This window comes from Haliotis asinina, chromosome 5, assembly GCF_037392515.1.
Source record: "Haliotis asinina isolate JCU_RB_2024 chromosome 5, JCU_Hal_asi_v2, whole genome shotgun sequence".
In the NCBI taxonomy this organism is placed as follows: Eukaryota; Metazoa; Mollusca; class Gastropoda; order Lepetellida; family Haliotidae; genus Haliotis; species Haliotis asinina.
Window position 1 is genome coordinate 20,972,681 of NC_090284.1, and position 25,267 is coordinate 20,997,947.

A 25,267-nucleotide genomic window follows, 5' to 3' on the forward strand; every position below is an offset into this window, starting at 1 on the left:
TTGCTGGTTCATAGGGGATTTCTTACACCTTTTGTCACAGCAGATTATTAACCGTAACCCAGGTAAGTGAAATTGCCAACACTCACAGTCAGCAGTCTAACCCAATCAGCCATTGCAGCTCCAACTTTACTCTGAAAATGCTATTTTAATCATAATATATGCTACAATGTCTTAGTTGCTGAATATGTAACTGTTTATGATTGTCAGTTATTGCTTAAAGTGAAAAATTGGGGTTGTGTTTTTTCCAGGTTATTTGTTGCAAATATTATTTACCTACAGTTTATTCATATTTGAGGTTACATGCTTCAGGGTGGGAATACCAACACCAAATGTCCTACTCTGGGTTCATATAGGCCGTGGAGAACCTGGAAATGTCATGGAATTTTTGTTCATATTTCCTGGTCTGAACTCAGCACGTTGACTGCTCATAATGGCTATACTTGTATCAATTCTGGTCGAATTTGCCACGATGAGTTACCTCGTAGCTACATCAGCAGTGTTTTAATATAAGTTTCACATGTTTGCAAAATAGGCACAAGAAACCAAACAACCTTCTTTCTTGTGCCTGTTTGCCAATAATCTCATGTTTTAAATGAATAGTTTATTCAGTAATATGCTATCTAGCTTGGTTTACTAACTTTACAATGAACAGACATCAGTTACATGCACATTCCAATTCACCCTCACTATTACTCTCTCACTTGCAACACCCAGTTTTACAATCACTTTTTCTATTTCATGTTCAACTGCACGGTTTCTGTCCCAGTGGCTGCTTTCAGTTTTTCAATCTGCCTGAATCAGAAACATTAAACCATCTGTAGCTTCTTTTTTAAGAAACTTAAAACATTGCTGACTATGTCTCGACACTGAGATGCCAAACGGCTTCCTTGTCTTGACTGTTCGAACATGTTGACAATCAACTGACAAAGGAGCATCAGTTCACAATAACAGGCTCATCCCGCTGTGACAAAGCCATGCAATGCATAAGTATTCACTTGATCTGGTCAACAGCTCAAGGTTACCAGATTCTCAGGGTGAGGAGAATGAAATTTGCCCACAGTTGTTTACAAAACAAACAACTGATACTTGTCATATTTTAATGTGATAGTGATACATGTATAACAACAATATACTAAAATGTAAATATTTAAGATATCACAGAAAATGTACATGTTTGTGTAGAGTATAAAATAACAGATCAGTTCGACGACATTATTACTTGTCAGGTAACCACATAGTCAATGGAGGACAGGACATGACTGGCCACTGGTAAACTCATCTGTAACATTTTCTGTGTTGAATAACAGCTACAAGAATGATGTCTCCTTTTTAACAAAGTTTGTTGTTTGACATGAGTGAGTTTGGTTTTATGCCGCTTTTTAACAATACCAACGCAGGGGACACCACCAGAAATGGGCTTCACACATTATACAAATCTGGGAAATCAAACCCGGGTCTTTGGTGTGATGAGTGGATGGTTTGACCACTAGGCTATCCCATCACCCTGTTTTTTAAAGCCCATACCCAGCAGTATTCCAGCTATATGGCATCCTCCTTTAAGTTTAGTCCAGACAATTCAGTGATCGATATTGTGAGCACCAATCTATATTAGTGGGTTATGACATGCTAAGTCTGACCTGACCCATGTGGTTATTGTTAGGGATCTATTCGAACCCAGGATCCATGGAGGCACAACACAGGTATGTTGGAGAAAACTAATTTGCAAAGTGATTATAAGTGTTAATCATCACATGTCTACCCAGTCATCCAAATGCCTATGGAACTGTTTTTCTCAATTGCATGTACTAGATTACAGTGACAACTCAGTTGAAAGAACATGATAATATCACACTGACTACTGTTGTAATGGACGGATCATTAGCCAGTATACATGATCTATCTCACAGGCAATCTGTACATCAGTAAGACAGATGGCCATTACACCCTCATCTCAATGAATTCAGATTTTAGTTCTTTCAACAGCTGAGGACATGTTGTCAAAGGTAAAGGTTGAAGACCTATGAAATTACAAACAAGAGCTTGTCAGGATGCAGCTGTCTTTAGCTTTAAGGCACAAAATGAAAACTTATCAATGACAATACTTCCCAATAATGTTGAGGCTGCATGAACAGAACGTTTATCACATCTGTGAATTTCCCACTCTGAAAGTGAAACTCAGTTGGTCGGAGGAAAAGTGGTTCCGACAGGATGTCCTCCGATCCTAGTGTTCACAAGAACCAAGATTAATGAGATTGTACACTGCCCACATGGTCATTTATTTATGTTTAAACAGTTCATAGTTCACCTCAGCCCTGATACATAACACATGATCCTGTTAATATCGGTAAGTAAGAGAATCAATAATATTTCACTGGGTTTTCATAGAAATTGTTACATACTGTTTTGAATAATATTCCAGTAATACCACTGTGGGCAAGTCAAAGGCATGCAACAATTATTGACTTGTCTGTTGACTGAAATGCTTTTCCGACAGAAAAAGCCAATGAAGAAAGCAGATAGTTCACCAATGACCAACAATATTACTGCATCTATATAATACTATCAATATCCATATTTGGTAACATGCTGTTTGTTTCTATTCATAGGGCATGATACTTCCAACACAATTGCCCATGCACTCTAGGTCTTGTATTGGATTCAACTCTGCAGAACCACCAGACTATTGGAATGTGCCAGTCTGGTTTGTCTTATAAATCAGACTCCATTGAGTACTTTAATGAGTTCCAAGTTCAATACATGCTGAAACTCTCTTCTCCCTTCACAATTCAACAGTCATAGATGGCAGTGCTGATAGCACCTGTGTTGATTATTTGGTTGATAGTCATGTACAGACATGAAATACATACAAATAAGCATATAATGATACACAACCTGATTCCACAAGACCTATACAAAACAGGCAGGAGAGCCTGGCCTCATATTAGCAATATTTCAACAGATTTAAAGCTGACCGTTTTGACAGAACAGGCCCCCCTTATGCAATCTAAAACAATGATAACTAACTCAAGTTTGACCTGTCGTGGAACAGACATTTACTATATACAAGTATGCTGACTCTCCTCTATCAAACATTTAGTCTAATGATTGAGAGTGGTCTAACACCACACTGAACATTTTCAGCTAAATACGACAAGTTAGTTGAGTTGGTGGAGAGCATTGCTATGAAGGTCGTCAATGTTTACATGGGTATGAAGGTGCCAAATATGAGGCTTGATGATCTTGATCCATGATCCTGGTCTGACAAAGGGCAGCAACTCCTTTCACTGGGCAAATGACACATTGGCCTAATACGACCAACAGATTACCCCAACACTTCTCTTGTCCTGAGAGAAGTGATAGTCATGAAGAATGAAGATGCACTCTTCAAATTTAGTTATGCCATATACCCAGAACAATCTGAAGACCAGATGGACATGCAGAGGGTATTCCTGTGTAACCACCAAGGTCTCAGTTCGTCACTATGGACAGGAGAAACAGCTGAGATCATTTTGTTGGGGAGGAGTAAGGTGTCTTGGACACATAGTTCATGATGGCTGACTGCAGCATGTGTGCCCTCTGAACTTCCTCTTCCTTGATACGAGCGATCTCCATATCTCGGGCTCGCAGCCGCTCCTCCAGACTGACGATCTCCCGCTCCTTCTGATCCAGCTGCTCTCGTTTCTTCAGCATCAGTTCTGAAACATGCACCACTTAAGTCTTCACTGTCACCAACACGTCCTAAAATTCCTACAAATGTGGGTAGATGCTTGAAAGATAATGAAAGGACCATTCATACAGGACAAAACACACAAATTTGTATGTTAGAGCTGAAGGTGAAACCAAGTGAAACAGTGAATTCATTTAAAAAGATATACCCATCAAAGTCTTATTCATCAAGTTCTGTCAGTTGCAGTGTGTCATGAAGTGTAAGTGAGTATGGTTTTATGCCACTTTTAGCAATATTCCAGCAATATCATGTAGGGAGACACCACATTGTACCCATACGGGGAATTAAAATCAGGTCTTTGGCATGATGAACGAAGGCTTTAACCGCCAAACTACCCCACCTGTGTCATGAAAATGCTACAACACAGTGACCTACCTGACAGCTGTCTGTCTGTCTGACTGAGCTTGTCCCGCAGTGTGTTATGAAGATGTCGCTCCTCTTCCAGCTTGTTCACAGAACTGTTGAGGTCCATCTTCACCTTGCTCACTTCAGCAAGGGTGATGTTGTTCTTCTCAGCTAGCTCCTGCATAAATGGAGACACATCATAAGAGTTCATGTAAAGCAAGGACTTTGCAGCCTGATCAGTACAGATAGCACTCCCATCTCAATATCAGTATTGTATCATTGTCAATGTTTGCAAGGAAACATTTGGAATAGGTTTCTATAAAACTGTCTGCCATAATGTATATTTTTCCCTTATCAACCACCAACACAAAATGAAAACTTCGTGATGAGTCACTTCACTAACCTGTCCCATCTCCTCCAGCCTCCTCTTGTGGGTCTCCAGCTCCAAAGTCAGGTTCGAGTTCTTACACTGCAGCTCCGACACTAACGAGGCCTGCTGGTTGCAGTGACTCTTCAGCTCATCTTTGGATGTCTGCAGCACACGGATCTTCTCCTCTAGCTGCTTCTGACGCTGCTCCTGAAGACAGAACACAGACATGACATGTTACTACACAATTATTACTATCAGCAAGAATACCATTTGCTATTCCAGATGGCAGCTGAGATTTATTACAAATATGTTACAGATCACTGTTTCAAAGCGGAACATTATATGCTAAACAATTATTTTCATTCAAAGCTCACTGACTAAACAAGATGACAAACACACCTGGGTTAACAGTATAAATGATCACAAGTCACTAACACGGCATTGTCATGGAAATATTTTCTGCATTCATACTGAAGAACCTAACATCCACACTGTTTCAAAATCTGCAAGAATGAGTTATGGTGGAATATTGACACAACACACAAAAGTAAAATGTGCATTCATGTCAGTTTTGAACAAGGGTAATAGTTCCTAGCGAGAATAATGTTCATGATACCATACAGTTTTTGTCAAACAAAGTCTCACAAAACATACAATTTTTAATATTCTCAAACGCAACAAAACTTTCTGGTGACACAACACTACAGAACACAAGTGATCATGATTGTTGAGATCCTTACCAAATCAGTGAACCTGACCTTCATCCACTATTACAGATTCTGCTCTAGTACAGAGCATCTTATCTGACGTGTCTTCAGGTGGCTTCAGTAACTCCACTCACGACTCTTGTAAAAGTTAAACTGGTTAGCTACTGACATATAACATTCCTCCCTACCTCCTCTGCCTTGATCCTCTGTTTGGTATGTGTGAGTTGCTCCTCGGCCGTCATGCGGTCGGACATGTTTGCTGTCTTCAGACGACTTATTTCTTCCTCCAGGCACATTCTGTGCTCTTCCAACTTCTGGATCCTCTCCCTCAAGGCTTTCTCCACTTCATCCCCTTCCTGCTTCATCCGTACGATCTACACCACATTCGAACAATCAATCAGTGACAGACAACAACAGTGAATTTCATATCAAGATGTGTAAGGCTGGTGATCAAAGGTATTAGACTGTCATCCACATCTGCTTTTCAGCATTTTATTACTGGCTACAGATGAAGAAAAATGCTATCTGGTTCCCTTCTTCCTTGTCCTGAAGGAATGTGTCATCCAGGTCGTCCAACCAAACATTCATGTGAATCACTACCATTGGTATTTCATGCCCTGAGCCAGAACCCCTTTGCACAAAGTGATCTTAGTACTAAGGACACCTTAATACTCATGCCTTAACATAGGTTTACGATCACTTTAGCACTAAATCCACTTTCTGGAACAGGGGCCTGAAATCCAGAAAAGAGGAGAAAAAAATGGTAATGTTTATTTTTAAAATTGGGATTTTTTTAAGGCTGATTTTTAACAGCGCTTTCAAATCGATAATGTGACATGAAGTATTAAAGCCTTTTTACTGATTCAGTAATCAGTAAACTACAAACCAACTTCACACAACAACACCCAAACTGAAATGCTTTATGCTGGTGTCAGCAAAACGACAGACATGTGAATATGGGATTTGACAGTGTTCAGTGTTTTCCTACAGCAGTACACATCATGACATCATAAAGCAGTGTATGAAATATTCCAGCCAGACAAAAACTTAAAAATGTTAACAGCCCAAAACGGATTTAACCAAACCAGACACCAAGAATTCACCCTAATTGTACAGAACATGTAAATTTGCGCCAGACCGTTGGACTGGCTAGCTGTAAATTTAGACTGCCAGTCAGCAATCTCGCCCACCTTTGAGCGGTTGGACGGGCATTATTTTATATGCTGCGTAAAGCGTTGTCATGTTAACCTACCTCCTTCTGCTTGTACTGCTCCATGTCCCTCACAGCATCCTTCTGTCTCTGCCGTTCCTGCTGCAGTCGGTCTGACAGAGAAACACCAACATGCACATACATGGATATCTCTAGGTTAATGTCACATGGAATACGTAGATCCAGTGAGGTGGTGGTTTTGGAGACAGTGGGAAAGAGTGAGTTTACTTTTAGGCCAAACTCAGCAGTATTCCAGGTATTGCCGGGAGTGGGAAAGAAGGAGAGGAGGGAAGTGAGGGTAAATTCACTGTTTTACCTAACATTAGATATTATGGACAGCATGAAGCAACCCGTAAATAACAAAGGTCATCGACGCTTACTTGGCACAGGTACAGACAAACCAAGAAACATACAAATCTCATATTCAAACCCAGGGTTATACATTCCCTTTTCACTCCACTCCCCCTCACTACCAGGTCTGTAAGAAAACCACAAAGGGAACTGTCGTTAATACTGCTTTTCACTGACATTACTCCCCTTGGAGTTTAGAAAAAGTGTGACTAACCCTTACATGTCAGACAGAGCAAATAAACTGACCACTTAGCCACGCTTGGCCACTTGATGGAAGTCTTGTAATTTGACCTTGACCCAGGTTCATAATGTCAGTCACTATTTTGTCTTGCCCTGCTTTATTATGAATAGACAACATCATTCAGCAGGAACATTGCAGGGAGCAGCATTAAACAGAACACAAGGACAATATTGTACTTACCATCAAACTGTGTGCCCTTCAGTTTGAGCTCTGCCTGGAGATGGGTTATCTGCTCCTTCAGTTCGAACACCTGCTCCTGCTGATTCCGACACTTCCGGTCAAGGTCATCCACCTAGTCAAGGGAGACAACTCTTCTTGGAGACAGTGGTAAGGTAAGTAGTATGGTAGTCATCTAACATCATTACTTACACAGGACCCATGCCTTTTTGCATAGTTTAATTCCCACAAGAAATGACACTGATTTGCCTCATAAGTGTATATATAAATGTGTAAAACAGCTGAAACAAACACTTTCTAAACTAAATGTTTGAACCAGCAAAATATCACACAATCATGACAACCCTAATGAAAGTAAATGCATCTGCAGCAATACTTTTCCCCAGTTAGTATAACATTTGCATGATCAGTAAGTTGTCACCACAATATCATGAAATACTATTTCATACTAAGTTACGATACACCTCTGTGAAACATTGAGTAAGTCTTGTTAGGTCTCCAGGGTCTTATTTTGATCTCAAAGAAGGCTGTATAGGTTCTTGACCTAATCAGATATCCACCTGAAGCTTGATTTTGATGGAACTGGTGGCTATTATGATTGATATTATGATATTCTCATGTCTTTGAGTGTATCTACCTTAGTCTGCAGTTGGATGTTCCTGTCGCTGCTCTCAGACAGTTCCTTCAGAAGTTTCATCTCCTCATTGGCTCGGTCCTGGACAACATGAACCAGATGTGGGATAATCAACTGTCACACATTCTACGGAAGAGGGTTGTGGAAGGATGGCAGTGTTTGAACTGAAAGTGGTGCTTGGGCTGCTTTTGCTTTTCATCAAAAGAAAGAGTTTATGGACCCCTCTCAGCATTACTAATAGACCAAGTTGGCATGACATTAAAGAGAGTTGACATGCCACTAAAAGAAAGAATGAACGATGGTAAAGAAACATGACATGACCTTAAAGAGAGACTGACTGACTGGCTGAGTTTAGTTTGACGCCGCTTTTAGCAATATTCCAGCAAAATCACGACAGGAGACACAAGAAACATTACAGAGTGCAGTCATGTCACTGAACAGAAAGGGCATGCCACCAAACAGAAAGGGCATGTCACTAAACAGAAAGGGCATGTCACTTTACCAGAAAGGGCATGACACTAAACAGAGAATGCATTGCACAAAATATCATATTAAAGAAAAAAAGCATGATAGTTAAAGACAGTTGGCATGACACCTAAGAGAGATGGGATGACAGTAAAGATGACATGACACTGAAGGGACATAGCATGACACTAACAAGGGGAGGAATGACACTGATAAAGATCACTGCATGACAAACTTCACCATAATTCTCCTTACAAACAGACAAGTCACCAACCTCCCTCTCTTGCCGCATCTCTGACACATGGGAAGCTGCACTCTCCGATAGGTCATTCTTCAGTCTGTTGATGACGAGGTTGCAGTCAGTGACCTTCTGCTCAGCCAGGGCTAGCTCAGACTCTGTCATAGACAATCTGGAGAAGGAGAAAATGTTGAGCCACCTTAAATATGTACCTCTTAATTGTTTAGTTGGGTTTTATGTTGTCTTCAACATATTTCACACATATTTCACACTTGAATCTAGTCTGTTGGTTTAAGCGAACTCATGATGCATGAAAGAATTCAGCGTATATCAAGGATATACTATGCCTGAGCTGAATCGGTAAATTCTGCCTACAATATGCAGACTTAATCACCATTGCACAATGCATTGTTGGTTGCTTACATAAAACAATAACCCAGTATTACAAAGACTCAAGACTATTGTTATATTGAATATTTCTAGATTACTTTGCTGCTAATGAGTTGAAAGCCCCTTTTCTTTCCTCTAGAGCATCTTGAAGAGAATTTACTCTCTGGGTAGCAGTTCTGAAAAAAAACAAAACAAAAGATATTATTGTCTGCAAACAAGGAAGTATGTTACTACCATATCATTATATAAGCACAGGCACATTTTACTCCATAGAATTTGAAGTTGAGCATCAGTTACTCAATTTTCTTCTTCTTAAGATTTTTGTTGTTAAACACAGTACTCAGCAATATTCCAGTTATATGGTGACAGTCCATCAATATATCAAGTATAGACCATATAATCCAGTGATCAACATCATGAGCATTGACCTACGCAATTAGAATACAATAACATGTGTCAAGCAAGTCAGTGAGACTGACCCCCCGATCCCATTAATCATCTCTTAAAACAAACATGGTTTGCTGAAGACTGATTATAACCTGGCTCTTCTGAAGTATTCTTATGAAGAATCACTAAAATACTGCAGTTACTATCCGATATTGTCACCAACTACAACCCTCAAAATTCAATGTATGTGTATAAATATTGCATTGATCCATGAACAAGTACAATTCATCAACAGCTAATGAATAACTACATCCCTTCTACCCACCGCTTGGACTTGCGGAGGAGGTGCTCCTGTTTGTCCAGTGTGTCCATCAGATCCCCTATTTGGATATGCTTGTCATGTTCAAGCTGACTGATGTGTTTCGACAGACTGTGGGTCTGTTTGCGATGATTCTCCGTCAGGAGCTGACGGTCAGCATTGTTGTCAACAGCAGTTTCTGAAACACAACATACACGAAATAAAACTTACTTCACAAGAAGTATTGACAGATGTAACTGTAACACTGAATTTGTGCTTTAAGATTTTAATGTCATTTGAGTGTGTTTAGTTTTTCACCGCACTCAGCAATATTTCAGCTATATGGTGGCGATATGTAAATAATCGAGTCTGGACCAGACAATCCAGTGATCAACAGCATGAGCAACAATCTACACAACTGGGAACCGATGACCTGTCAACCAAGTCAGCAAGCCTGACCACCTGATCCCGTTGGTCGCCTCTTACGACGAGCATAGTCGCCGTTTATGGCAAGCATGGGTTGCTGAAGGCCTATTCTACCCAGGACCATCAGGGTCTAATGTCATTTGAACATGTCAGAGTGAGAAGAGGTTCAGCAATATTTCAGTCATGTCATAATAAGTAAGCTTAATCATGTTTCTGTAGGACAAACCACCAAACGATGCTTGTACAAATTCTCCAGTGAACCTGAACTCGTGAAGAATGATGACTGAAGCAGTGAGTGGGGTAATACCTGTATACTGCTTTGAAGTGAATTCCAGTTACATCATTGAATGTCAGCTTGTGAGAGGTAAACCAGAAAGGATACAGATCTTAGATTGTCTTGCATACCACAAGCTTAAATGTGGTGCTGAAGAGCCCAGAAACATGTTAGCAAACCAGGATTCAAATCCAGGATCATTAACTCCTGGCATAGCCAAGGGATGTAACTCTGCATAGTGAATTACAGTCTCTTCATATCCAGGCTACCCGGCCTCCTATGATGACCCAAGGAGCATCAGTGAGATCAGTACGATCTCGCAATCAACAGATCCTGACAGCTGAGAGATGCATTATTCCACATTATTACAACATCACAAGGCAAACTGGTCCAGTAGACTCTGATTTCAGTCTGCTCTACATCATTGGGATAATTTCATGACATACAAGAATAACATCACAGTGATGATGAAAGTGTGACAGAGCTGACTGACCTATAGATTTGAGGATATCTGAGGGAATATTGTTGCCTGCCAACTCAAGGCGAGATAATGTTTTGTTGGATTTCAGCATCTCAATGAGGGCTCGTCCACCCAACAAACCAATATTGTTCCACCGGAGATCTGGATCAAGACAAACACATCAGAATGCTGAACACAAATAATATCGAAATCATGCTCATCATTTATATTGTTGCTGTTGTACATGGTTACATATTTGACAAATAGTGTAAATGATTAAAAAAAATTACAATTATTTATTAAGTCAGAAAATCATCAATCAGAAGCAACGTTTCACAAACTGTCTGGTGTTAAATCTCATAAATTTTCATAAAACTGTCAGCAAGAGATGCTGTAGTCACAACTGCAACTTTCCATAGACAAACAATTTCATACTGATACATTTACAACTAACATGACACTTCTTGGGACTTTGTAAAATCAGTAGGGATGAACAGCTATGGAGATATAGTTCTAGCAAATAGGCAACGTCATTTAACTCCTAAATCTAAATCAAGTAACACACCTGTATCATTAGACATTGGAAGCTGTCAAAACCGACATCTGTCCAATCCAGCAAGTTGTCAACACTGGCATAAAATCTTAGTCCTGTCTGTGGTTTGTACATTTATCATCAACTCTACAATCCGGCACATTGTCAAAACCGGATTATTTCTTTAATCCCAATGACAGGCCCCCCTAAGTAACTGAAGGAATTACAGCAAATTTGAAGGAATTGCATCTCAAATGTAAACAAACGCAGCCCACTCGCGAAACAATTGCAGCGATATCGGTAATTTAGCGGTAATAACAGAAATACATCGGCCCTATCGGAAGCAATGTCGGTAATACTGGAAACACGATCGGCCATCTCCGGAGATTTTTCGGTCGCGAGCGGAAACTCACGCAGCAAAACATGGCGTCGTTGGAAGAAGCACCCGTCTCGGTGAGATTTGTTTTTAGTTTCTACTATTACATTTTTATACTTATCCATCTTTGACCACCCGTGTTGAATGCGTTTAGGTATGAGGTGTTGTCGGGGCAATAGCTTATGCTTTTAGGAAAAGATAGTCACTCTAGGAGAGCGTCACAAGTCATGCCCCTGTAGTTTGTTTACATCTGAACATCGAAGTCGTGCCGATGATTACGAACGTGCGCCAGATATAACATCATTTTTTTGTAAAATGTGTTTAAATTTGTCAATTGCACTTCGTAGCAAGAAAAATTATGGCTCATAAACTTCTTCATGGCGCACGTTCATGATGTTCGTAATCATCGGCACGACGTCGATGTTCAGATGTAAACAATCTCCAGGGGCATGACTTGTGACACTCTTCTGCAGTGACAATCTTTTCCTAAAAACATAAGCTATTGTCCCGACAACACCTCATACCTAAACGCATTCAACACGGGTGGTCAAAGATGGATAAGTATGAAAATGTAATAGTAGGAACGAAAAACAAATCTCACCGAGACGGGTGCTTCTTCCAACGACGCCATGTTTTGCTGCGTGAGTTTCCGCTCGCAACCGAAAAATCTCCGAAGATGGCCGATCGTGTTTCCAGTATTACCGACATTGCTTCCGATAGGGCCGATGTGTTTCTGTTATTACCGCTAAACTACCGATATCGCTGCAATTGTTTCGCGAGTGGGCTGCGTTTGTTTACATTTGAGATGCAATTCCTTCAAATTTGCTGTAATTCCTTCAATTACTTAGGGGGGCCTGAATGAGTGTTGGTTTACACAGCTTCAAATGTACATGATATAAATAATGCGAATACACTGGTTAAAAAACACAGAAAATGTGGCTATATACTGAGCAAGTCCCTTGTGTCTACCATGTGTATAATATCACCAGCCAATCTACAAGTTGACCCTCACCCATTACCTCATAGAGGGTCTTTATCATTGAACAGTCATCCATCCCACCTCTCATGTTGGACTGTGCAGTAAACATTCAGGAAAACCATACAAAATCTACCACAAACTTTAATGTACCTAAAGCCCGGAGAGATGTATTGCGCTTGAGGTTAGCAGCCAGCTCGGACGCCCCTTCGTGGTTGATCTGGTTGTTCCTGAGATCCAGTGCCTGGAGGGAGGAGTTGGAGCCGACGCCATCACAGAACGCAGCAAATGCCATGTCCAACATACCCATAGCATTCCATTCCAGGCACAAGCTGTATATACAAAAACATTTTTTACACTTACCTCTATTTTTTTATGTCATACTTTGTGTGTGTCTCCATTTTGTCTAAAGTTAAGGAATAATGAAGTTGTCTTACGTAATATGTGGGCTGGTCTAATAGAGGGTCACATTTGGGATTAAATTTTTTTTTTTTTCAAAAAAGGGCATAGTGTATCTATCGTTTATGGCCGGAGGGGTACACAAAGCTTGTGACCAAGGCTATCAGTTGTTAGACATCCACTTCAGCCTTGCTGACTGAGAAGTAGATCACTGACTTTGTGTGTATTCATGGTCTACAAATACTGGGTATTTGAAATACCAGTCATGTACATATGATTGGCTGGGTCGCTAGTGTTTGGTTGGATGGTTAATTGAGTGAGTGGTTGATTGATTGCTTGAGGACTTAGATACCACCAGAAATATTCTCCATGGAACTTTCAGAAATGATCTGGTTCTTCAATGATGACTGCCAAGAAATTTCCATCCTCAAACTCGAACAAACCTGTAGAGGTTGCAGATTCTTTGAATAGAGTCCTCCTTGGGGTACTTATAAGCATTTAAATGTTCTTTAAATTCTCGCGACAGTTGTAACTATATTTTTTCAATAAAATATATACAAAACAAAAAACATCGTTTTTGTCTTGTGAGACCACCCCTACAGGGCCCCTGGCCCCGTGACAGCCAAGAGCAGGTAACTCTTCAGACTATAGCCTCCAGCAAAACACTTCCGTTCTGTAAGCAATACGGACAGAATGTGGGGAGGTGGGTGGCCTTACCGCAAGGAGGACTCTATTCAAAGAATCTGCAACCTCTACAGGTTTGTTCGATTCTTTTTCATAGAGATCCTCCTTGGGGTACTTATAAGCATAAGACAGACTCCAAAAGACTGATCTTAGGGAGAGGCATTCTGTCTGCTCATAAACCTGACATAAGATGATAACCTTTATTACGTTTAACTGAAAGTAACAAGGAATCAAACTTACCTGGTCATGTGACCTTCTTTGCCTTGCGGCGGGGGTGCGGACCAGGGTCAGGCTATTACACGGTCTAACCCTACATTTCTATGAGAAAGTCGTAGGGTGCTTATAAAAAATGCCCCCCCCCCCCCCTTTTTTTTTTTACAAAAAACGGGAGTCGAGACAGGCGACCGATATATCAGGGTCCATTCTCATGCACTGGCCAAGGTGCTAGGGAAGACCTGAAAACAGTCTAGACCGGTAAAGCAAAAAATACCACCACCATAATAGAGCCCACCACCGGGATAAAAGATGGAAAGTATACAGTAAGACACCACCACCAGTCTACTTGTTGCAGCTACAATGTCAAATGATCGTTCGTCAAATGATCGTTCATCAAATGCAAGGGTAGCTCAATCAGCTAGGGCACTCGTGCCCTGCCCACTGGTGAGAACTGACTGGCCAAACCGAGCACGCTCGCTTGACAGTCTGTCTAACTGGTAATGACGGATGATCGTGCTCGGTCGGCTCCAAATAGCCGCGGAGCAGATCTCCTCAATGGGCAAGGCAGACGCATATGCCTTAGACGTCGCCACAGCCCTAACCGAATGAGCTTTCAAACCCTCAGGGGGCGTACGACCTTTCGAGGTGTATCCCATACAAATGGCAGAGACAAGCCACCTAGATATGGTCTGCTTGTTCGCCGGAAGGCCAGCCTTGCCGCCACCATAACAGCAGAACAATTGATCATTCTTCCGAATGTCTTTTGTTCGTTTGATATAAGCCTTAAGGGTCTTACGGACATCTAAGACGTGAGCACGTCGAAGAGAGGTACCGGGCGGCGAAGGCTGCGTGAAAGCGGGAAGCTCAATAGGCTCCGTAACGTGAAAGGTGCTATCTCTCTTAGGACGGTAAGTATCTGGCAATCGAATGCTCACTCTGTCTTTGTGAAACACCGTTAATTCAGGGTTGGCGGACATAGCGTGTATGTCGCCTACCCGCCTGCCAGAGGTTACCGCCACAAGAAAAGCAGTCTTCCATGTCAACAGCTGGAGGGACAAAGCCGACAGGTTGTGAAAAAGAGGACCGGACAGCCAATCAAGAACGACTGGCAAGTCCCACGGGGGACTAATCCGCCGGACAGACGGATGGATTCTGTCCACGCCTGCAAGAAAGCGCTGAACTAGAGGGTGCTGCCCCAATAATGCACCATCGACAGGAATGTGGAAGGCAGAGATTGCCATGGAGTAACCTCTAACTGTAAAAGCGGCCTGACCGGCTTCCAGTTTAGATTGCAGAAACTCCAACACAGATACTAGATCTGCAGAAAAGGGATCGAGAATCCCCCTGTCGACACACCAGCGCGCATAACAGGCCCATCTATCCTCATATTGAACGTTCGTCGAATCCCTCCGCGAAGCCAGAATTGTGTCTGCAACTGGTGCAGGAATTGCTCTCGCATGGAGGCGACTCCGGACAGCAGCCAAGCCACCCACTGAATCCTGGGATTGGGGTGTGGCGCTCCGTTCTGGGATAGTAAGTCCGGTCGAAAGGGTAATAGTACAGGAGGCTGAGCCAGAAACCTGAGAATTACCGGAAACCCGCTTTGAGCCGACCAAAGCGGTGCCAGAAGCACAAGCAGCCAAGCCGGTTGTGCGGTCAGCTGCAAGAGGACTCTTGAGATCAGAGGAACTGGTGGGAACCCCACAGCACTCTGTCTGTCCAATCGAGCAGAAAGGCGCTGTTGGCTTATCGCTCTTGGATCTGGTATCCTTGAGCAAAACACAGGAATCTGATTCGTCGCCCCAGAGGCAAACAGATCTACCTGGAATGACCCGAACCACTGGGAAATAATCCCGAATATCCCCCGATGCAGCATCCACTTGTGTGGGGCTAGTATACGTCTCGATAGCACATCTGCGCGGACGTTGTCTATGCCCGGGAGAAAAAAGGGGAGTACCCGAATGTCGAACTGGTCGCACCACAGCAGAAACTGCCATGCCTCCTGAAGGAGGGACGGAGACACTGTGCCGCCTTGCTTCAGGATATACGTCATAGCTGTCTGGTTGTCCATCTCTAGGCGAACCACTTGACCCCGCACTGACTCCACAAAGCTCTCGAACACCCGGCGGACTGCTCTCAATTCCAACACATTGATGTGTAGGGTAACTTCGTCCTCAGCCCAACGGCCCGAGACCGATTGTTCGCCCAGGACGCCCCCCCAGCCTGTGAGGGAGGCGTCCGTCTGAATCGAGAGGGAAGGTGTCGGTGTCTCTAAGGGGATCCCCCTGGACAGATTTCTGACTTCCGTCCACCACTGCAGGTGAGGAATCAACCAAGCGGGAGTCTCGAGAATAGTCTCGTAGCTCTCCGAATGGGACCACAACTGGGCTAATGCCTGTTGAATGGGTCGCATCCTCAACCTCGCATGCCAGACCACGTCCACTGTAGCCGCCATAGTGCCCAGCAAATGAAGCCAAGTTCTTGCTGTGGCTCTGGGGAACTCGAGAAACTGAAATACAGTTCTCTGAACTTTGACGATGCGGTCTGGGGCTAGGGAAACAATCCCCTGAGCCGTATTGAACCATGCCCCCAGGAACACCAGATCCTGCGTAGGGGTCAGGTCTGATTTCTTGAGATTGATGATCCAGCCGAGCTTCAACAGGATGTCCATCACTTGTTGTGTGGCATCGTGTGATAACAGGAGCCTGAGGGCCCTCAAAAGCCAATCGTCCAGGTACGGATGACAACATCTGCCCTGTGACCTGGCCAGCTGAGCCAGAATCAACATAAGTTTGGTGAACACCCTCGGCGCCGTGGAGATGCCGAAGCGTAGAACCCGAAACTGATAACACTTCCCGTCGAACGAAAACCGAAGGTATTTCTTGAACTCGGAGTGTATCGGAACATGGAGGTAAGCGTCCTTGAGATCGATTGACGTGAGCCAATCCCCTGTCTCTGAGGAAGAGATCACTGACTGCAGTGTCTCCATCCTGAAGGACGGAACCTCTATGAACTTGTTCAGCCCTTTGAGATTCAAGATCGGTCTGAACCCTCCGTCCTTCTTGGTCACAAGGAAGTACGTGGAATAAAACCCGTCTTCTTGTTGACCTTCCGGAACCATCTCGATGGCAGCCTTGTCCAGTAACGACTGGACCTCGGCACGGAGGACCTCTGCTTTTTCCCGGGAGAACGGCACCGGCGTGTGCCGAATCCCTGAGAAGCGTGGAGGGTCTCACTTCCATTGTGGCATATGGCCATCCCTGACTGTGGACAGGACCCAGGGATTTGAAGTAACTGCCTGCCATTCCGAAAGGAATAGTGACAGCCTGCCGCCTACAGGGACTTCTGGCGCAAGGCAATGTACCCCCACCGTCGGCAGTTCTCCGCCTGCTTGTGTGGGGGACACCAAAGGCTCTGGGCAAATGTTTAACGGGAAGCCGGGGCAGGCTTCCCTGTGCCCCGAAAAGGCTGCTGTTGCTGCGACTGCTGCAACGCAGGCCCCTTGCCTTTGCCTTTCGCCCTCTTGCTTCGTTTGTGCTGCAGCGGAGCAGTCCACTTAGCACCTTCCTTCGCTGGCGCCGAAGGGTAAGCTGAAGCAAGAGTGGGAGGCCGTTGGCGAGACGAGGAGGGTTGCTCTAACAAGGGCTTAGAGTCCTTGAAAGTGCTAACAGCCTCCGCGGCCTCCCGCACAACCTGTAGTGCCCCAGGAAAGAGGGAAGATCCCAACCTGTAGGGCAGAGCCAGGAGTGCCTGCTGGGTAGCGGGAGAGTACCTGGCTACGGATAGCCATAGCCGACGCAACCCCATGACGGCCTCCATCATCTGGCTAGCACAGCACCTAATGCTGTCCCTCGCCAGATGAGAGTGCACGTCCGTAAGCTGCCCTCCAGCTGCCCCTGCAAAGCAGAAAGGTAAGCTGAATGGACCACTACTCACAGCTGCTGGGCCGCACACCTATATTGCTCCTCAAAGGAACGATAGGCGGACCTTAGCACTGGAGCGGCCGTGGAGAAGGGCGGCAGCCGCCGGCCCTGCCTGGCCGAGGCCAAGGAAGAGGAGGAGGACCCCCCCGGGTGACCGAGACGTACACACACTCGTCCACCACCGGCGGTTCGAATAGCTAATCCTCATCCAGTTGATACTGGCGGCTAATCTCCGGGAGATCAAAGCGCGACCGGGTACCCGAAAGGAGCGGATTCACTACCTCCCCGACCAGCGATGGGAGCAGGCGCAACCTCGCCTCGGCGACCTTAGTAGACGCGAACGCCTCCCTGGGGAGCCGAAACTCCAAGGGGTCGGGCTCCGACACAGGAATAGAAACCTGAGGTAAGACCTAGGCAAGTTTCTCTCTAACCTGTCTGAGGGACGAATCGAACGAGTACGTGACCTCCGACTCGCACTCCTCCCCAATCCCCTCCTCCTCGATATCCATCTCCTCACGCTCCTCAGACAGGGAACCTTCACCGTAAAGCGAACCTGTCGAGGGCGCTACCGAGACGGAACTCGAAGGAGCAGAGAGACTAAGAAGGGCAGAGCCGCTAGGTTCGCCCCTGCCAGAGCCCAAACTAGGTCGCCTGGGCAACTGGGGCAAGCCCCCTACCGGAGGGTGACCGGAGAGCCCAGGAAATGGATAGGATGTCGATGCCCCCAGCGGCTGGGCAGCACTAGGCTGCCTGCCCACCGTGGCACTAGGCGCGCTGACCGCGGTCAAGCCGCCGACACCGGGCGTCGTTGCCCCACTTGCCCCACGGGACAAGCTGGGGTTGACTGCCCTAGGCACATCCGCCTGAACGCCCGAAGCGCAGGACGGCTGCCCAGAGGGAGGAGCGTTCTCCGAGCCTAAGCCCGGGCCGCGGCCTCCCTCAACTGAACCACCATGGCCGCTCAATGAAGATCGGGCGTCAAGTTCCTTTCGGAAACCGGACAGCGCCGAATCTATCATTGATTGTACCGAAGACATCTGTTGCTGAAACAAGGCATTAATTGAATCAACAGAGATTAATGGTGCTTGCGAAGTAGGGGTAGGTGCTGAGGATACAACGGCAGAAGAAGGGGAAGGGTCCCTAGACACCCTGGCCTTCTTAACCGACCCCTCCGAAGAAGAAGCTGCGCCTTTCTTTTTGTGGGAGCGCTTAGATGGAGGGTCCTGAGCCCAGATATCCCCCCCCTCCCGCCTTCAGTAGGTTGGAATAGAACAAGAAGTCCGCGTGTCTAGACTTTCTGGTCTGAGGGGTAAACCCCGCGCACCCATCACAAGACTGATCGTCATGATGACATTCCACTAGGCATCTTAGACATACATCATGCAGGTCCTTAGCCGGAATGGAGGATTTGCATGTTGAGCAGGATTTAAACTGCAAGGCAACAAATAACCTCCTAGTGTTGCATAATAAACAACAATAAAACAAGACACGCATGGGCGCAAAGCTAAAACTAAAACTACGTACACAGTTAAGGTAAAAGCTAAGTGCCACGACACCATAGTTTACGACATATTTTTTATAAAAATAGTAGTAAATATGGAGATAACATGAATAAAGTACATAAAAGCATAGCTACACAAGCTTACTTTTTTTTAAAAAGACCGCCATAAAATTAAAAAGTTTTGGCGGGAAAAAAGGTTTGCCTTCCACCATTACGCTAACCACGTGGCTACCAACAGGGACGGCAAAAGTTACAACAGTTTAACAAGTAAACTGTAAAAAATGATTCCTAATGCGCCCATGCGTCTAATAAAGAAACCATACATACAGTTTGAGCCTCTGAGGTACTCATCTTAGTACTTGTCTTTGTCTTTGGTAAGCAAGAATCTCTGTGAACGCTGAAGCACGTCTGCATAGGCGAGCGACAGAAAAGGAAGTGTTTTGCTGGAGGCTATAGTCTGAAGAGTTACCTGCTCTTGGCTGTCACGGGGCCAGGGGCCCTGTAGAGGTGGTCTCACAAGACAAAAACGATGTTTTTTGTTTTGTATATATTTTATTGAAAAAATATAGTTACAACTGTCGCGAGAATTTAAAGAACATTTAAATGCTTATAAGTACCCCAAGGAGGATCTCTATGAAAAAGAATCATCTGTACACTGACATTACTTAAGGTATTTGTTATGATACTATAGTCCTACCTGACAATGGAATGATTCTGTCGCAGTAGCTTCCCCAGAGTTTCTGTTCCCGCACCTCGAATGTTGTTTCCCTGGAAAGCAGTATCAACAACAGCTACATCGACATCAACAGTGATAGCCTCGGTAACAGAAATATCAACAGTATCCATGGTAACAGCAACATGTACAATTTTAACACCGACACTGTAAATATAAGTAACAACAATCACACTGTCTGCCATCTGTCCAAAGAGTCAAGTAGAATTCTGTACAAAAACTATAATCAAATAAGTTCTGCTAGTCCATATAATACTATGCCACAACATTAATATATAATGATGCTGCGAACCAGGGCCTATATTTTCTAAGCTCTCTTAGCACTAAGATAGTCATAAGTGCCATACAATAAGCTTAACTTAAAGTCTATCTTGGCACTAAGGCCCATGGTCTTAATTACACAAAGCAATCTTAGCACTAAAGTGACTCCTAAGTCCATGCAAAATGCATGCCACTTACAAACACTATGTTGCTAAGATCACTTGGTGGCAAGGATGCTAAACTAAAAAGACTGTTGCTTTATACTAACAAGTTGTAAACACAACCCCTAAACAAAACCTATTCCATCTTATTCTTACATCATGTCCATGTCAATTGTCATGATTCAAGTGTTACTCATTGACTCAAGCATTTGGTTAAATATGGGAAGATTCAATATCTTTCCTACCTTCAGGTCCAGCTTTTTACAGTAGGAATTGTGGATGAATCCTTGGCACAGACCCTTGAGAGCTTCATGAAGAAATATAAGAAGGAATAATCAGTCATACTGCAGTCTAAGATGTAACGTTGTCAACAGACAACATATAATAATAATAATAATGATATGTGTATTTGTATTGCGCCAAACTCAACTCAGGATGCTCATAGCGCTAACAGTCAAAGCAGGCATGTTAATACCCTGGATAACCCATACATGATATATTGCAGGTAAGTGACAGAGATAGTTAGTCAGAATATTTTGTTAATTGCGCTATTTTGAATTTGAGTATAATATTCATTAAATTCCACCAGTTGGATCAATCTCATATTCGTCTGTAAACATGACAAATAAATGAGTCGTGGTTTGACCATGCCATCATGTTGATAATGGCCTATTCTGACAATGATTGAGTAACTTTTTACATTGCTTTTAACAATATTCCAGCAAAATCATGATAGGGGACATCAGAAAAAGGATTCAGACATTGTACCCATATGTGGGGAATTGAACCTGGGCCATGGGCATGACAAGTGACTGCTTTAACCATTAGGCTACCTCGCCCTCCCTGCTCTAGCCAACATACCACAGAGGATGTCATTGAGGAATGAAGCATTGATGACTGAATAACATTCAGCTCCAAAATGTTTCAATGAACTAAAACCTACCATCCTCACTGAGCATACAGTCCGCAAACTTATACTCTGTAAATGTTCGATCAGGTGCAATGACCTTTCCCAGGACAGCACAGGACTTAGCAGTGAGGCTGTTTGTAGATAGGTCGAGAGTTGTCCGCCCCTTACTGCCAGCATGAGTCAAACTGAATAAAAAACACCACCAAAAATGAGCTGTAAAGAAAACTCACACATACTGTTAAGCATTATATTCAAATAACAAAATGATGAATCATTGTTCATGATGATTACGATTAAATCGTTTGGACATGAACTGCCTAAACAAGAAGATATTTTTTTCACAACCTATCAAATCAAATGAAAGCATCAGTTCAAAAATTGATGCTGAAAAAAAAAGAAAAAAATTCTAGAATTTTAGGGGTGGTGGTTAAACAACTATGGAAGTTTTCAAACATTCAGATTCTCATTTCTAAATGTCAATCTTTTTCTATGAGCCTATTTTACCACTATCATCAAGGAGGACAACTTGAAAAAAAGGGCAGTTAACTCTTTGAAAACTCTAACCACCTGTGTATAATTCTGCTGTTAGGAGTTTTCATTAAATACACTCAGTCTATCCAAGAGATAGTGTCCTTATGTATTTTTTGGATTGATAGATTATGATGATGAAACGAAATGCTTATATCATCTGGTTTAACAATGATTAAGAAGAAGTTTTTGGCTAAAACAAATGAATGTTTCATTTCATAAATTATTCAAATCATTATTAGGATTATGATGTGAAAGAGACCAGTGAGTTTCTTGTGCACCTTTTAAGTTTTTCCACAATACAGTCTTGGGCTTCCACATGGTTGTCCTTGCACAAACGAACATACACCTGTCTGAAGTCTTCCATTTCACTGTAACCAAAAGCAAAATATGGCTTGGACATTGACATGGTCACAATGCAGAAAAAATTACACAGTGTGCAGACAGCTTGTTATTTTACCAAGTTAAATATGAACTTCCGAACTGAAGTTTTCCATTGTTAAGTGGAATTTGGCTTTACATGCACAGCTTAATTCCCTTTTTTATGGAGGATTTGGTCTCTGGATACTGATGCTAATTTCAGTTCTGTTATGGAGACCCTATACCAGGGTTTAACTCTGACTGGAACAGGGTATACTGGCATCTCCTATTCTTGCGGTACTTACGAATATCAGCTGAAAAAATAATACAAACAGTTCTTTTTGTATGTATGCTTGTTGTTTTTAAATGAAGAGATTCTCCCTCTAACATCTGCATCTATCAACTGTTTGATCCATCAGGTGTATTATCGCACTTGAGATCGATGAAAAACATGGTCGTCCGCCACTGACTTTTTGGGGCGTCTCCCATTCTCACAGCATAACGAGAAGATAATGACATTGTGTGTAAGAAAGGGGAATCTTATCGGAAAGGGTGGGGAAAGGTGGGGACTGGCATATCTGTTGATGCAACAGCCATGGATAGGATAGCAATGTATAGGGCCGTCTCCTATTCTCGTGGACATTTTCTGCCGAGGTCACTAATACATGATACTTAGTGGTTGTTTACATCATTGACCAGTAACTAGGATGTGGCCCAAGTCTGTTAATTATCACAATTTTGCAGTGTAACGAATATTCGTGAGTTTTAACCAACTTGGAAAAATCGTAACTTTCCCCCGCCCTTTTCGATAAGATTCCCCTTCCTTACACCTAATAACGTTTCTTTCTCGTTGTACCGCCGTTGTACATGCTAAATGTTCTACAATTCCGTAAAAATATTTTCATGTTTGACATGAAATGCCTGGTTTTAGTTGTCATTATTTTATCTTTTTATGGATCAAATCTTTGACAATGCTCAAAGAAAAGATAGAATCAGAAATGGCAAAATAACAAACAATTTCATAACGATTCGTGCAGTGTTGCCTTTAGAGAAAATCGTCGTCGACTGTCAAAAAGATTTGTTGAGACACGTTTCCATCGTAGGAAACTTGTTATAAAAAATGCAGTGAGTGCATCGGCTTTAAAGATCACTCTAAAAGCACGCAAATATATTTCTAGGAACACGTGCTGTAGTAAACATGTACATTACCCCTTTTGGACTAAGAACACCACACAATACCCTTCGTACTGCTTCGAAAATATTCAGTACGCCGCCATTTTGAACCAATGACGCTTCCCAAGATTCGTATCTTCTTTCCATGAGAACTACATAAATTACTCCCCTTGGGTGAGACAGCGATTGATAGCTTTCCCTAAGCGCAACACCAAACAATTATTCAAATTTGATCAGTTCGGAGACCAAAACTACTTTAAAAATTTATGTTTGGTCAATTTTGATTTAATTAGTGAAGAAGTAGTTTCTGTAGTCAAAAGGGACGGAAAAAAGTCAAAAGGGCCGAAAATGAAAAATCAAAAGGCCGAAAAATGAAAAAAACCCCAAAACATTACATTACATTGTAAAATTGCGCAGATAGTGTTTAGTTTGTGGATGTTTTTGTTGTGGTGGTGTTGTGGAATTAGAACATGGTACTCAAGTGTTTTCATTGTGAAGTGTCTTGATTCGGTGTCATGACCAATCTCAGAGACCATATACCGGTATATGGTCTCTGCCAATCCGTATGTGAATTTTTGTTTGTTTGTTTGTTTGTTTGTTTGTTTGTTGATGTTGTTGTTGTTGTGAGTTTTGAATCCAAATCCATGAGCTGTTGCTGATGCCAATGGAGGTCACACCCGTTACTAACGCTAACGTTTGTTTCCCTTTTAAGGAGAATACTTACAGACATGCGTTAGGTTGTTTACATATTGAGTGACTGGATTTCCATGTCATGTGTAGAATAAGCACACCTGTGTTTTCTTCCGAGTTATCATTGTCTCTTGAGAAAGTAAAGTTAGTAGGAAAAAAGCCACGTTTTCACTCATTGTCAATGTCATCACTTCACACTATTCGCGTTTCTTTTGGCGGCGAGTATACTAAAATATATCGTGTATGAAAATAGACATAACTGAATAGAACTGTGGTTGTTCTGAAACGAATTAATGATTCCTCAAACATTATTGTATTATTTATCGTTCGTAAATAATTACACTGATATTGCATTTGCATTCTGCAGCACAAGTTATCATAAACGTGTCAGTATTTACGATATGACAAAATAGACAATTTTTATCAAAGCGTAAGCACAATGTCTGTACACATCACACGAATATGTACGTACTACAAAAGTGCTGAAAGACACTGCCCTTCAGAAATGACCCCAAAAAATTCTAAAATAAATGTCCAAATCATAAAGATTTGAAAGTGATGAAATTGTTTCTGCAGAGCCGTCTGTGCGGCGACTTAAGACCTCTCGGGATTTAAGTGCTCAAAAGTCCTCTCTTGGTTTTGCATGTTGTAACCCAAGTTTGAAATGCAGACCGGTCCTTCGACAGCCTGGCCAACCGCCAACTTCAGAGTGGAACTCGGGATCACTTCAGACCATATACAGACCCGGGCAAAAAGTATTTGGACACTTGACGTAATTTCCATGGACTTACATGTTATTTCAGTGTAGCAGAAATAATTTCTATGAAGTGAGTTTAGGGTGGATCTTTGTAAAATTTGACAGGCAAATTGGAAACCATCTCTGTTCTGCGCACATAATTTAAGTTCAATTTTCCGACCACCATATAATTAACGACAACACATTTATCAACTTACGTATTGCTCCACAATGCACAACCCCATAGGCCGCCATGTTAAAGGAGTTCACGGGACTGTACACATTATAATAATAATAACAATAGTTCAATTATATTGCGCATGACTCCGTGACTATTTCATTCTCTAAGAGCACAGTCCAAGAGTTCACTGACTTGACTCATCACAGAATGCTTGCTTATACAGATAT

At 42.8% G+C, this 25,267-nt stretch overlaps 1 protein-coding gene across 1 annotated transcript; it reads right to left on the reverse strand.

Annotated features, from left to right (window-relative positions):
• Positions 1 to 1,085: 1,085 nt before the first annotated feature.
• On the reverse strand, positions 1,086 to 23,576 carry LOC137283486 (leucine-rich repeat-containing protein 45-like). The gene is made up of 17 exons (XM_067815012.1): positions 23,470 to 23,576; positions 22,182 to 22,271; positions 21,406 to 21,557; positions 20,708 to 20,769; positions 20,005 to 20,075; positions 12,738 to 12,916; positions 10,734 to 10,862; positions 9,568 to 9,739; positions 8,954 to 9,031; positions 8,502 to 8,637; positions 7,766 to 7,843; positions 7,132 to 7,243; positions 6,402 to 6,472; positions 5,338 to 5,523; positions 4,476 to 4,649; positions 4,103 to 4,250; positions 1,086 to 3,695 (listed from the first exon to the last, which is right to left on the reverse strand). Exons 2-17 carry the CDS (start codon positions 22,265 to 22,267, stop codon positions 3,505 to 3,507), a joined length of 2,025 nt encoding a protein of 674 aa, XP_067671113.1. The 5' UTR covers positions 22,268 to 22,271; positions 23,470 to 23,576; the 3' UTR covers positions 1,086 to 3,504.
• Between the last annotated feature and the right edge of the window lie 1,691 nt (positions 23,577 to 25,267).